The sequence below is a fragment of the Nipponia nippon genome, unplaced genomic scaffold (genome assembly GCF_047370975.1).
Source record: "Nipponia nippon isolate SJK-2023a ecotype South Korea unplaced genomic scaffold, ASM4737097v1 scaffold_19, whole genome shotgun sequence".
Classification (NCBI taxonomy): Eukaryota; Metazoa; Chordata; class Aves; order Pelecaniformes; family Threskiornithidae; genus Nipponia; species Nipponia nippon.
Window position 1 is genome coordinate 4,693,452 of NW_028262335.1, and position 15,577 is coordinate 4,709,028.

At 37.0% G+C, this 15,577-nt stretch overlaps 1 protein-coding gene across 4 annotated transcripts in view; it reads left to right on the forward strand.

Moving 5' to 3' along the window:
* CLSTN1 (calsyntenin 1) overlaps positions 1 to 15,577 on the forward strand; it is a 40,185-nt gene that overhangs the window by 14,710 nt on the left and 9,898 nt on the right. The window contains exons 3-11 of one of the 4 annotated variants that reach the window (XM_087755287.1): positions 2,523 to 2,552; positions 3,993 to 4,188; positions 6,272 to 6,480; positions 7,490 to 7,639; positions 7,738 to 7,923; positions 9,069 to 9,317; positions 10,909 to 11,030; positions 12,511 to 12,673; positions 14,861 to 14,911. In XM_087755287.1, coding sequence (XP_087611413.1) covers positions 2,523 to 2,552; positions 3,993 to 4,188; positions 6,272 to 6,480; positions 7,490 to 7,639; positions 7,738 to 7,923; positions 9,069 to 9,317; positions 10,909 to 11,030; positions 12,511 to 12,673; positions 14,861 to 14,911 — 1,356 coding nt within the window. The remainder of the gene's footprint in view (positions 1 to 2,522; positions 2,553 to 3,992; positions 4,189 to 6,271; positions 6,481 to 7,489; positions 7,640 to 7,737; positions 7,924 to 9,068; positions 9,318 to 10,908; positions 11,031 to 12,510; positions 12,674 to 14,860; positions 14,912 to 15,577) is intronic. The other 3 variants (XM_087755289.1, XM_087755288.1, XM_087755290.1) reach the window with 3 other exon arrangements.

Genomic DNA, 15,577 nt, shown 5'->3' on the forward strand with positions numbered 1-15,577 from the left:
GAATTCTATAATCACAGAGGAGCTTCACCTATACTATATAAATATATGCATTTTGTAACGGAGATGAAAAGGAATATCATCCGTGTATGGGAATATTAATCTGCAAATTGTCTTATTTGTCTTGAAACAGCTCTGTGAGAGTCTGTAATATATTTTTGAGAAAGGAGGGGAGCTTTAATTTTTAAAATATTTTGTACTTCAGACAATTATTCCTTTTTGTTTCTTTTCATTGCAGAGAGACTTTTGAAGAAGGGAGCTTAAAAAGCCTGTTAGGTTGGGAGCTCTGCATTTGCTTATTTAGAGCACTTATATCATAAGTAACACCATAGTTTTTATGCATTATAACTTTTTCAGTCACAAGAACCTTGTCTAGATAGTAATAAAAGGGCTTTTTGTTAATCTTACTAGTGTGTGAAGCGGCAAATAGGATTGTATCGGGTCAGTTATTGTTCTGAGAAACATCTGGCAGGAATTGAGCCTCGAACTGAAGCATTACACCTTAAAAAGCATCTGGAGACGCATGGCTATTTACTGGAGGGCTTATTTATGTCTTATGCTGAGGAGCCAACAATATAATGCCTGAACATCCTAGCAGCCAAATTGGTGCTGGTGCCAGAGTTAAAGGTCACTTCAGGTGATAAAAGAACTGACCGGTTTTTAAACAGCCTCCCCTTCTCCCAAATAGGCAATTGCCACATTAATATACTTTTCTCTCTTCTCTCCATTGTCAGGCTTTCTGTGTTAGTGTGCCCTTCCATACCTTTTTTCCTGTAATCTTAATGTTTCACGCACAATGCTTGACTCTTGAGGTTAGAGTCACGGGAAGGGGGCAGGGAGGAGGGTGTACAGGAGTAGGAGATGTGGAATATTTAAAAGCTTGCAGTTGGAATGTCACTTCTGGCTAATCAGTGGTGTCAGCCACGAATTTAAGCAGTGTAAAATTTTCTTGAATGATTCTATCCTCAAAACACATTGAAATCTGGGGTTATATTTATATCCTGTGTAAGAATAGACTGAAATAAATTATGTGGGTGCCACAAGAGGCAGCATACTTGGTGCATTAAAATAAAGAGCCGATTATAAATCTAGGGATTACCTGAAGTGAGTTTCAGGGAGAACCTAATGAGAGCTGTTTCAGAAACTGTCTCCTTTTAAAATGAAGGACTACTAATTGTCATACATTATAAGGCATTTTTCCTTAATTATATTTCTGTTTCAATATTAAACTGTAAATTTGCCTTTTTAAGAGTGCCTCATCTCTTTTTAAGGCCACTCTAGAATGGAGACTTGAATAACTGTGTTACTGCAAGTTGTTTGAAATATGTGAGAATTAACAGGAGATCTGCTAGAAGTGATTTTAAGGGTACAGGTCTGCTTTGTTGTACCGGAATTCAGGTCAAAGATGATGGTAATCAGGAAAAAATACTTGATATATTGGATGATATGTAAAAGGTGGTAGTTTGAAGTTTTCACAGATTATGATTTCCAGGGGAGTGAAGAACAGGGTTAACTGTATTTTCATTAAAACTGTGAAACTATTCCAGGTGCCTATCACAATCGTCTGATACCATTGTAAAACTCAGTTATATCTGAGATCTCCTCGTAAGCGTGGAAGGTGCAGGACACTGGGGAAGCCTGTGCTTTTCTGGAGTGGCTGGAGGGGGCAAGGCAGGCTCCTCCAGGGCATCCCCAGTACCAGCAGATGAATATATTTCAGTACCTGAATCTCTGCTGTCCAGCATTACAGTATTTCAGCAGTAGAACAAAATGACAGAAGCTGTTGGTTGCTTGTTTAACATGGAAAAACAATACGCTGCTAGGAAAATATATAGCTTCCCCCCATTTCTTACATCAAAGCTTTTCTGTTCGTTAGGATCACAATTTAACGTGTATATTTTTTAATCATGAATTGCGGCAATACTGTCAAGTTGAGTTTGATGTAGAATTTAAATTTTTCAAATGCTAGGTGTTATAAAAGCTAGACCGATTAAAAAATTATGTGGAAACACAAAAATCTCACGACTATTTAATTTTTTTTTTCCTGGAACTCAAAAGGGGGACTATGAAGTTCTTTAATTGTAGAAACACGGTGGTTTCAATATAATAGATGAAGGCTTGTTTAAATTATTTAACATGTCGTCTTTAAATAGAATAGTACAAATAAATTCTGATGAAAATTCTACTTTATGGATAGTTCTTCATCACCATGGAATTTTGAAAATATCTTTTGTTTAGCAGTTGGTATTAAAAAAAAGAAAAGGAAAAAAAAGAAAAAAGCCTTTTGATAAACTTATTAAATACTTCAAAATTCTACAAACGACAACCTGGAGTTAAAAGATTAAATCATATTTAACCTAACTAAAACTCTAAAATTGTAACAGTTACAGCAAATCACCACTGGAATTTTAAATTACAATTTTTCCAAAGCTTTTCTGTGTAATGTGTGCCTCTCTGCCTTTTCCTTATTTGCTCCCTTTCAACCTTTTCTGTTACTGACTTGGGTTTATCTTTTCTCCCTTTAGAGAGTTTTGAGGTGACAGTCACCAAAGAAGGTGATAAAGGGTTCTTTCTATCCCTTTTATGAATATTAACCTACTAACTTTGGTTATGAAATGGGGAATCAGCACTTAAACAGAAGATCCTGTCATGCTCTTTTGTCCCATTTATTCTCCCAGTTTTTTTCTATTTTAAGATATATTGATAAAGACTGTTATGTAACCAAACCCTTGGTTAGAAATATCTGTAAATCAGACATCCATTTGAACCATTTGGGATTATTGTACGTGGTATGGACGCTGAAGTTGTTGTTTTTGGGAAAATCAGCGTTTTCTCATGTTTCCACTGATAGCTTACTTCTTTGGGACATCTTAAGTTTTTTCATATGCTTTGTAAAGTAATATTTATCTGCCAAAGCATTGTACCACCTTCCCTGCAGTATACTTCCTTCAGTACCTACTTCAGTAGTTTAAAATCCGAGTGAAATACCTTTTTTTGAATACCTCTAGACATGTTTACAGGAGGAGTGCATTCTTGGTACTATGATACCACTGCAGCTATAATAGCAAAATAGCGTTTTATGTTGGTGTAAGAAAATCACCTTCAAAACGTAACAAGTTATACAGGTAAAAACACAGCGTAGGTGATCAAACTGTCCATCGAGTGGCTTTTGTTAGCACAGCTAGGTGTGCTAGGCTCACTCCATGTAACGTGCCGACAGACTGACCTAGCTGTGCCAGCAAGAGGTCTTGGAGTGTAACCTTAGGCTTAGATGTGTTTTAAAATTATGTACTAGGGACTTCTCTTGCTAGCGTGGTAGGATGAAGAGTTTGACTGGAAAGGAAAGCCTACTAAATCATTCCATCCGAGAGGTTCCTTGACTGACATGTTTGGTCTGTGTTAGTAGATAGCTGTTGAAATGGATGCCTGAGAAGTTGGTATTTCTACCTTTCTCATTCAGTAGTTTATTTTGATTCCCTAATTTTAGCCAGGTACATTGCACAGGAAGACTTTGTTCTTTGATCTGTTGACAGAATTTCTGTAATTATGGTGCTGAACCTGTACTTGAAGCTTTTTCATCCCTTGACTTGTAACCGTGCATTTTAACCTTTTGCTCTGGTCAAAATAAACAAGCTGCCCAGCTATTCCGAGTAGCTTGGCATAGAAGATAGTACCAGTGGCCTTGGCTGTATGCTCTCATAAGATCTACTCTTACCCTAGAGCTATCTCAAGTACTCCTGTGAAATGCCTGTCTACATTTCTCTTTTTCTCTTTTGTATTCCTGCATGAATGGATGCAAAGTAAACAAGTTGCTTGGAAGGCAGACATATGCTTCTTTTTACTAAAGTTCCCAGAAATCACCCATTTTAAAGCACAGTGCTCTTGCTTTGTCCACAGACCCTCACAAACCCTTGGCTGCAAAATATTTCATCATTTATTTAAAAAATATGTAACAATTTTGACCAGTTCTAACCTCTCTGACTTTGAATCTGTAGGTGAGATTTGTGGATTTAAAATTCACGGGCAAAATGTTCCCTTTGAAGCAGTGGTAGTGGATAAATCCACTGGTGAGGGGATAATACGCTCTAAAGAAAAGCTTGACTGTGAACTACAGAAGGACTACACATTCACCATACAGGCCTATGACTGTGGGAAGGGGCCAGATGGAGCAAATGCAAAAAAATCCCACAAGTAAGTAAATCCGTGGTGGGCTGAGGGGAAGTTTGGTTTCAAGTGGTCTCCTGCTCATGGTGATTTATGGTCTATGTGTTTAGAGTAAATGTAAACCAAGTGTTAATACTGGAAGACTTTCATATAATGTAATACAAATGGCAGCAAAACGGAAATGAACTGTTTTGACATCTATTTAGCTCTATTCTAGGTGATACTGCTTTATCCCTTGACGTCTCTGAATTTACATTAGAAAATAGTGTGGGGATAGAAGCAGGAAAACTGTTGATACAGTTAAAATCTGGCTTGAGTTGATATAAAGAGTTTGCGTGGGATACCAAGCTTCGACATTGTTTCAGAATTCAGTTTCTAAAACTGAAAAACTGGTTCAAGAAGTCAATCTGTATTAAACTTGACAAAATGGAAGAGAATACACGTTGCTGTCATTTCCAGATAGCCTCACCAAAACAAGCAAGATTGATAGCATAAGGTTCATCTCTGCCTAGATTAAAGAATGGGAACAAAGCAATCTTTAGCTAAGCTTTATCTAAAGAAAAAACCACAATGTGGAACGCTCTCTTGAAAATCCACTTGAGAATAACTGTTTAACACCCTGGTGTAAACATCTGCAGAGCATGTGGAAGATTACTGTTTGTGTGAAGCAAAGAAGGGCATAAATAAGATGAGGAATAGACTAGCAGCAGTCATCTTGGTGACAAATACAACCTTGTAACTCTATAGCTGTATGCTTCAAATAAGCACCAGAAAGTTATCTCCTTAAGGATTACACTTATGGAAAATAGGTATGCCCTTAAACTCTATTTGGTATTCGGTTTGTCTTTTAAAGAAAGATTTCAAAGAGAAAGATAGCAACAAATGTTTTGTTGGGTTGACCGGAATTACGTTGTTCGTTCAGTTTGATAGTGTACAGTTCCTTTTCCGCACTGTAGAACTTATCTATATTTTTCTACCTGTGTTGGTTAATTGATTTTGGTTATCCAAATTCGTGGCTATGTAATGAACCAGTACAGATCTAGCAGCATGCTCTGCAACTCTTATTTTCCCACAGCAGAATGGGTTTCCAAGACCTGCACCTACAAACCACTGTTGAAATTTTCCCAGCCCCATGGCTGTGTGTGTTATGTTTTTTTGTGGCTATTAACCATCTTGGAGTTTAGCTCTTAAAGTCAGGAATATAAAGCGTTTGGTATAGAAGGCCATTTTTCGTGCATTTATTTAGCACATAGGTTAAAATAAAACCTTATTTTTTAGCATGAGCATTAGAAAACTTGATTTTATGGAAGGACTGTAGTGACTGAATTCTTTATTAGTTTACATTCCAGATACTTTTTGTTATTCACCTTTTCTCCTTGGTCATTGATAGAAACCGCATTATTTTCCTATATACCAGCAATCGGTGACAAGCATGAAAGGACAGAATTCAAGATCCAATCTGTTTAGGATTACCTCGCCAGCTGTACGATGTGTTAAAGTGTATCTTTCACTTCTGTAATGCCTCCATTTAAATTGCCTGATCTCCCATTCCTACACCCAAGAAATAAGCCGGTTTTCACTGACTGACACAGCTCAGAACTTTATTACCAAGAGAAAGCTAATCAAATGCACTTGACTGAGCTCTTAGTCTAAGACCAGTCTTAACTGTCATTCTTGTTCACATGACATAAAAATTGGGTGTTTATGTCAAATACTCTGACGGCAGGAAAGTACTTGAAGGATTGTACTGTTTTAACAAAAGTAAAAGTCTGTTTTGTCACAGCTGTATTTCATTGTATTTCTGTAAAATGGTGGCAATTTAATAGTTGCAGTGCAAGAATTTGAATTTAATTTGCAAATAAACAGCAATAGTAAGCAATAACCTAAAACTACACTGAATTATATAGCAACACAGTGGAAAAATATCCACTGCTTTCCTAGTTAGGGTAGCTGAGATTATTAGTTTTATTAGTCATTGGTCACTTCTTTCAGAGAGCTTAAATTGTGAAGGATAGCTTCATTGGTACAAGAGGGAGCTGTTTTACCAGATTCCTTGCATGAATAGGAGTTTTGCAATATATAGGAAACGACCTTTCTGTTTTCTTTCCAGAGCAACAGTACATATTCAGGTGAACGATGTTAATGAGTATGCTCCTGTCTTCAAAGAGAAGTCATACAAGGCAACGGCTATTGAAGGGAAGAGGTACGACAATATCCTGAAAGTGGAAGCCGTGGATGCAGACTGTTCACCTCAATTCAGCCAGATTTGCAATTATGAAATTGTAACTCCGGATGTACCTTTTGCTATTGACAAAGATGGTAAGAATACGATGTGAGATGGAGTGGGAATTACTGTAATTTGCTGCCCTAAGAATAGGACTTCAAACTGGTCAGCATAAAACTACAGCAACTCTGTTTTAACCCTTTCCTACAACATAGTTGAATGGAGGTGTTCACTTTAGCCGTTTGAATTGATACTGAGAAGCGAGATGTCTTTCAGTGCCAATAGCACATGCTATCTATGGATGTAAGGAGCAGATGATGTGTTGCCTGTGTGGTGTTTCTTGTAAAATGCTTTTCAAAATAAAGGAAATTTTGTAGCTGTATTATGTTTTAAACCAGCTCTTAGTAGGCTTTTTTTTTTGCCTGTAGTTTTCTGTTCTGTATTAGGAGAGGTTTTGCTTAATTAGCTTTCAAAATAGGATTCCATGTGTGTGCTTTTCACATCTAAGATGCTCATATGTGGCTCTGGAGATTAGAGTATCATGGTTATTGGTTTTGAAGTGTGGTGATTTGTTTAGGTCATTGCCTTTCCACCAGTGATCTGCGGACCCTTCAAAATGTATCAACTACTTCTAGGGTTTCAAGCAAGCTGATTAAGCAAAGTGAAACAGTTTTAGTGGCCTTTAGTTTGAGTTTTTGGGGGATCCACATTGCCAACGGATAATTTTCATGGATGTGCAAATTTTAAAAAAGTTAGAGAATCCTGGCACATGCCATACAATTTATGTATCAGTTACCACCTATGAGCAGTTTCATTTTGAGTACTATCATACACTATTTAAAGCGCCTGATGTTCTGTGTATGTGTGCTCATCTCTGCATTTATGTAATTTTTAAGGATCTGGGCCTGATGTCTGGCATTGAAAAGTCAAATAGCGAAGGGCTAATTCACTTGCAGGCGTGTCTGTTAAAGTCTTGGTACCTGTGTGAAGTACATAGGTGGTACCTGGATGCATTCAGTGCGGCAATGGCCCTGAGAAATGAGTGGATACTGACGTCTGATTATTGCTTTTTTTATATATATATTTTTTTTTTCTTTGCGTCAGGTTATATAAAAAACACAGAAAAGTTAAACTATGGTAAAGAACATCAGTATAAACTGACAGTAACAGCGTATGACTGTGGGAAGAAGAGAGCTGCTGAGGATGTGTTGGTTAAAATTAGCATTAAGCCTACATGCAAGCCTGGCTGGCAAGGTTAGTTTGATCTCCTCCTTATCTGCTTTTAGCATTTGCCAGTACCTTCAGTTAAACGTGAGAGATTTTTAATATTTTTTCTTTGGATAAATACACAGGCTGGAGCAAAAGAATAGAATATGAGCCTGGTACTGGTTCGTTAGCTCTCTTCCCCAGTATGCGTTTGGAGACATGCGATGAGCCAATAACCTCAATTCAAGCAACGGTTGAACTAGAAACCAACCATATTGGTAAAGGCTGTGATAGAGACACCTACTCTGAGAAATCCATTCACAGACTCTGTGGTAAGAATGCTTTTGTTAAAATCCAGTGGTCTCTCTTGCTTACTAGTTTTTCTTTGAATATTATGTTAGACCACAAATCAACGAGTGGATATGGTCTTCATTTGCATGCAGTTTCCTCCAACTTTTTGCCTAGCAGGCAATAAAAAGCATGAAATTGGCTGAAGGTGACTTTTAAAATCTCAACTGCAGTAAAGAATCCCTTTCTTCTGCCTCTCCACTAGCTTATAGAGACTAATAATTTCCCTCACATGAGATTCATGTTCAAGAGCTGAAAGGTGGTTACACACGGAAGGGTATAGCCATTAAAACCTTTCTGTTTTTCTGAGGGATGTGAAGGATGCGTGGTGAAAACCAAGAAAGTGTGGTTTGGAAAAAACAGTTTACTTCCATCAGTTAAATTTATACTGTGCTTGCCCTAGGAACAAAGGGCGCATTGGCATCCGCGTATGCTGCAGTTAAAGGTCTTACCAAAAGTGTACAAATCCTTTGTAGCCAGTATGGAAGAATTGAGATTACAGGACAAATTATCACTGTTGATTTATGTCTTCAACTTTAGTTGAAGTTAGTTGAAAGCATGAATACGGTGTAACCCTAGAGACCCAGGCAATTCCTAAGCTATTCCCTGATTTAGATCACTGTGATGTTAATGATTTAGGCTTGAAGTGGAGAAAACCAGCAAGCCCAGTACCTGCTGGGTATCATTGCTCCTGACTATATTATTAGACAGTGATCTGGGCGGGGATCCTTATGCAGCCCTCTTCAGCTGGACGGATATTAGTCTTACAACTAGTATAGTGTCAAAGAGAAAGGCTCCATGTTCATGGGCCTGAGGGACAAGTGGTATTAATGTAATGGTTCCTGAGATAGAGGTGAAATAAGGTTCTACGGCCATAGAGATAGTAAGCAAAGCAATTTCAATGAAATTAGTCGACTACCCAAAAGTTAAATTTACAAAGTCCTCGTGATATTAGATGTCTATTATTAGTGCCACATTATTTAAAAGGAGAATTGCTTGATGTGTGATGGTAGTGCGTAATCCTGACTGTTGGTGCTGAAAAATTAGTGCTCAGAAAAACAGTTTGGTTTGAAACTAGCGGTGATCTTTTTAGTTTCTACGTTTTCTCATTTGAGCGTTTTTATTGTAGGTGCTTCTTCTGGTACAGCTGAACTTCTTCCCCCTCCAAGTAGTGCTGCTAACTGGACAACAGGACTTCCTACCGATAATGGTCATGACAGTGACCAAGTCTTTGAATTTAATGGCACGCAAGCTGTGAAGATTCCAGATGGCGTTGTCACAGTCAATCTAAAAGAGCCCTTCATGATTTCAGTATGGATGAGGCATGGGCCTGGAACCAAAGAGAAAGAGACAATTCTGTGCAATTCAGACAAGACAGGTTTGTCAATACTTCAAATATAAGCAGTCTCATTGTTGGGGTTTGTTTGTTTGTTTTTATATGCTGTGGCAGCGTGAGAACCTTAAGTTTTTTGTCTAGGTTAGGTTTTTCTTGGAAGTGAAATGGACTGCAACAGTCGCTCTTTATTGCGCTTATCTATAGGGGCATGGCCTTAGATTATCTAGCTTCAGTTTCAGATTAGGCAACCTTGTTTTTTCTTATTCTATTTCAATTTATATTATGCATTTCTTTTTGCCGTGGTAGATGGCTTATTTTGGCAATGTAGTCTCAATTTTGCATCTCCAAAGACAGCCTTATTCCTGATGCTGCCTAAAATCATTAAGATACATATATCAGGTTTAGTGACGGCATTTGCTACTATATCTTTTTTTTCTAGGAGATAATTTCTCTTTCTCCAGTGGTGTTTTTTTCACCCTGTGCATAATTTCACTCTCTGTGAATGCTACAGACACAATCATTTTGAAGATGCTATTAATAAGAAGGAAATTGGATAACCCTGTTTCCATAATTGCTGTATAATGGGGGTAAAAGAATTCTTGTCTTTGTTAGCTGGAGCAGTGGATTTGTTCAGTGTATTAGAAAGATACTTCATTTAAAATGCTGCTAGGTTTTTCAAAGGAAACTACGCTGAATATATTTTAAATTTTATTTGAAAATAAGAAAGATTTAACAGTATTTGTAAAATCCTAGAAGCATTTCTTTGAACAGGAGAAAAGTGACTGTCATTCAGAACCAGGTACAAATATTTTCCTCTTTCCGCTACCTTCACCCATTCCTGTTAATCAAACCCCAAAACTTTGGATTCATGGAAGTAAGTGAACTGGAGAAAAAAGGCAAATTTAAATACAGTGTTTCCTGTTTTAAAGTACATGGGTAGCAGACCTTCAAAACAAGTTTTCCTTTTTTATTCCTTGGTTTGACCTAACCATGTAATTTCTGCGACAAATAGTTTCTGGTAATAAATATCATTTGCCTTCATTGCAATGATATATTATGCACTATCGAAAGACTGGAACTAGGTTTGTTGGGGGGAGGCAATTTTGACTATATCGCACTGGAACAATACAGTCAAGATTCAATGCTGTCAGGCTGAAAGGTTGACATGATTTTGGTATTTTTTCATTCCCTCCTTTCTTGACTCATTCATGCCATGGAATGGATGATGTAGCTAAAATGTTTCTTTTCCTTATTCTTACCTGTTTCTCTAGCATCTCACCTTTGTATTTATTTTAAATGATAAATCCTTTAGAACTATGACGATACAGTTTTCTCTTAGGAAAGCATGTCTACCTGTCATCATGTGCACATGTTCCAAAACAGTAATTAAATGTGGTAGAAGCAACTCATTTGTAACAAAAAAGCTCTTCTGTTTGCAAATAGAGCTATTTTTCTTTCTCTCCTGCTGACAGGTTTATCTCTGTGAGTCTTCAGTCCTATGCCTTGCTTTAGATTGGATTCGGAGATAGACGTGTCTATTTATTGTACAGAATGTTTGCCCTAACTGCTATTACAAACGTTTCTCATTCCTCTTAACATGCCTGATGTACTTCTACATAAAACTCTTGTGCAGATATGAACCGGCACCACTACACACTCTATGTACACAACTGCCGACTTGTTTTCCTCTTCCGCCAAGATCCTTCAGAGGGGAAAACCTACAAACCTGCTGAATTTCACTGGAAACTCAATCAGGTAAGTTTGGAAGGACGGCTGGTAGGATGTTAGAATGCAGTGAAAACCATCAGAGACTAAACTCCCTGATAGTATAATTATTATTAAATACTTTTTGAACTCCAGGCTCTTGATGTCATGTTTTATAGAACCCAACAATACTTACTTTATTTGTGATCAAGCGTCAGAGATAGATTCAGCTATACCTTTTCATCTTGAATATAAAATAGTGCTTTAGTGGTTTTATTAAACCCAGTGGGATACTCGTGTGCAAGTCATTGTCCTGAAAGGTAGTAAAATATGGATTTATATGTGAAAATACCATGTAAGTCTTTTAGCTGTGATGTCAGTTATCTTCACTAAATGCACTATAAGGTAGTGTGCATGAGAAAACAAGAAGTATTCTGGGTTGTTTATAGCATGAAAGTACTTCTGAGCATGCAACGGTTTTGCAGATCACAGTGCTAATAGGATAACAGAAGAACTTAACTTCTTAATCCTTTTTCACACTGAAATAAAATTTGTGACTTTTTACACATTGCGAGCAGTAGCTACAAATCAGTTTTCTTAATTAGATTTTACTCCACAAAAATAGAGTTAATAGGCCTCTGAGGGATGCAGGTGGTTTCTGCTTCCTATTTAGAGAGAGGAGTTGTCTGTTTGTATTCTTGGAGTCATGTATTAGTGATTATTTTAGATTTGAAAGTGAAGGCTGTAATAACTGATCTTTACTTTGATCTGCAGAACTTATTTCTATGAATTCATGATGTTTATGATCATGAAGCATGAGACAGCAGGGACTAAATATTTTGTGTGCTTTTCTAGCCCTCTGGATCTGAGTGATAAAATTAACCCTGTATATATGTGAATTTATAAAGGTTCTTTTAGTTGCTCTAGGTTACTATTATGGGTCTGTTTTGCCAGTTACCTAAACAAGAGTTACTTTCTAACGTAGCTAGCTATACCCTGTTGTCTGTGCAGGGCAATGTATACTGTTTTAATGGTAAAATGCCCATATATGTCCTTATGGGAAGGTTGTTACTTTCCAAAAACTCATCAGCTTTCACTATAAATAATTCTGTCGTGGAAGAGTTTTTTATATTCAAAATGGTCATGTTTTTCTCTAAACAGTCCCTCTCAGCAAATACAGGTCCTTTGTCAAGTAATGTTGTATTATAGCAGTATTTCAGAATGTGTTTGCATGTAGATATGTATTTTTAAATTTAAATATGCTGTTATTAGATCTTATAAAAATTAAAGGAATGGAAATAGATGCAGCTTCCTATATTGGCAATAGAAGAAAAGAAATTATTTATAAAGGTTTGACAGTTGGTTTGCGTTTTTCGGATGCATGCCATGTGTGTGAAACATAAAATATACAGGCTTATAGGTTGTCAGTATGTCTGCATGTATGTATATTGAAAATGTGCATCAGCTCAGTTATTCAACTGTAATTTAAAAAAAAAATTAAAGTAGAATTTTTAAAACTTTCTTTACTCAGGTGTGTGACAAAGAGTGGCATCATTATGTCCTCAATGTTGAATTTCCTGCGGTAACTCTTTATGTGGACGGTGTTTCATATGATCCTTTCCCAGTGACGGAAGATTACCCACTTCATCCTTCAAAGATAGAAACACAGCTAGTAGTTGGAGCATGTTGGCAAGGTAACTATATTTACAATGGTTAATACTTTTAATGAACTTTTCTTTAAATGAAATCTTTGCGGTTAGCCTAGAAGTATGTAGCAGATCTTTTTCATGCATGAAAGATAACTTGTTTTGTCTTTTGCAGATTATTTTTGCTCCTAGCTAGTAGCACATATTTCCTCTATTAGTCATTTTTTCTATGAGTGCTTTTTTTATTGCTTGTTGGCCACAGGTACGTATGAAATACGAAGCTACTCACGAAGCAGCATTCCATCAAAGTGATTTTTGTGGTAACCATGGGAATATAGATAGCTGATTTTTAATAACAGTGGTAAGAGTACATCATATACTTCAGATTACGAAGCAGCACGCTTAATTTCAAGTAGGTTGAAAAGCGCATTGTAGAACAAGTGTTGTCATAAATGGAAGCATTGACCAGCAGACAGTTCAGCTAAGTAACACAGTGATGCTGTCTCTTGGATGTTTTACCATTTCTGCTTATAAAAATAAACATAGAAAGCATCTGCTTTATTGTATGCAGACTATGGCTTAAAACATGATATCCTGCAAGCTGTAAAATGCTGAGTCATGTGCTTTAATACTTGTGAAACCTACTCTTCAAAGCTTGAGAAAAAGGAGAAGACTGCATCTGCACATGGAGGCTGATTACCAGAGATCTTTGTAACAAAGCTCTTCCTTTGCGGTCCTGAACTGAAATGTTTGCTTGCTCATTAAATTACACCCTAGCTAGTACAAAGCTGATCTTTTTGGTCGGAGATAAAACGGTGTTAAATTGTTCGTGTTTTATTGTAGTTCAGAATATAGACGGTATTTGCAGTCTATAATAATGCATAGAAGTAGCTTGTGAATGAATGACAAATGGAAAGCTTTGAGACATTTAAATCAAATTAGCAGTCTCCTGTCTTATAATGTCTCTTTTCTCTTTGAGTTTTAAGGCTTTGAAGTGTGAACGAAGGTTAAATTCTCAAAATATCCTCTCCATCAAATTTACTATTTTGTGACAAGTTCACTATCTTTCAGTATTAATGTTATTTCAGTGCTAAATTCATTCTGTCTTCCCTTCCTTTGAGTCAATTAATTATTTTCTCCATAATTCATCTCATTCTGTTTGTGACTTTCCAACTATCTCTTCTAGCTCAAAGGGAAGCTATAGTGGCTGGTTTTCAAGAGACTGGAGCTTGGAAACTCTGTTCCAGCTAAGTGTATGGATTGTATAATGGCTTCCATATATGTTCTACATCCTAACAAAAGCATATACATTTAGTTTAAAAACTCCTGTGCTTTCGTATTGGCACCGTGATCTGATTCTTTAATTTCTTCTGACATGAATTTTCTTTTTAATGACAGCAGACTGAAATAGGAGCATTAAAAGTCTGGAATACGAGACCTTGAGGCGCTACCTTTTAAAAATTCCACCAAAAGCCTGATTTTTAGGGGATTAGAACACGGGGAAAAAAGTATGCCAAAAGAGTGACGCTAGTGCTTAAGGCCGTCCTCTTTGTCTTACCAAGTTTTTAAAATAAATTAGGCTGCTCTAGGTTATATACACAGTTCACCTCTAAGGAGAGAGAGATTTTATGCTTTTGAAAAAGTTCTTTTAACATTTCTTTGAAAAAGATTAAAAGCTGTTTTTCATTTTTGATGCTTCCCCCCTAGGTGCTTCCATCTGATAAATTGACTGCTTAATACATCTGATACTATTATTATGATAAAAAATCTGTGTCAGTGGCAGCTCCTTTTGATCAGCATTTAATACCTTTTGGTGATTTGCTGATATAGGCTGGATCTCACCTTAATTTCCCCTTTAGTAGCTGGGAGAGGAGAAGATAAATTGAGCCAGTTGATAGACCTGTATCTCGTTACTAATAGTGGTTTGTGTGAGGTTGGGTATCTGTGGTTAAAGTGTTCTCCAGTGTGACTGTTTTTACTGCAGCTTGTGTATGGGGCTCTTCAGGTTGTCTTGTCATGAATGTGATGTTCTTGTAACAACACAGTAATGCTTCTTCCCTGCATCGCAGCTGTTAGTGTTTCAGAGAACTCGTAATCCTTGAGAAGCTGGGTTGAGTATAAGCAGACTTTTTGGGGGACGTGCTGCTGTGTATTTTCTGTGATAAGAGAGTTTGCCAGATTGTAACTACTTGGTCCTTTCCCTATTGTCCTATTCTTTGTCTTGCTTTTCTACAGAATATACAGGAAATGAAAATGACAATGAAACTGTGCCTGAGACCTCTGCAGGTTGCTGGAGTTTTTTCCCTACTGTTTTATTTCATTTTTAAGCCAAGACATTGCTTCATCTCGCACACAGCATGAAATGCAGGCATTGCGTTCGGGCCATTGACCTTCACATAATCCTCTCCTAGGCTTGTTTCTTCATTGTGCTTCTATTTCCAGAGCTTCATCAGCTGATTTTTTTGCTTTCTTTTTTTTTTTTATTTTTTGGTGGGTTTTTTTTGGTTGCACCCAAATGCCCATCCATGTACAAATCTGCAACCGTTGTGATTGCAGTGAAGTGGTGTAAAATAAGTTGCTGATGTAAAATATCAGCTATAATTTCTTTCATCCAGTTGTGTTAAAATGTAAATGCACCTCATCCTATATAAATATATGTATATATACGTATGTAGGTAAGTGTGTGTATCGTAGAATTAGTCAGTAGGTTGGGAAGCACCTCTGGAAGTCGGGTATTTGTGCTCCCCACTCAAAGCAAGACCCATTTCATATTGAGATCAGGTTGCCCGTATATAACTGAAAGGCAGACCTGTAATTTGCGGCGGATACTCACTTGATCAGAAATTGATATAAAGTTCTAGCTATAGCGAATGGGCATAAAAGCTTTGGCTACCAGGTATTTCAGGTTGGCTACAGGGTTTTATTTTCTTAGAAATTTTTGGTGATAGTTCA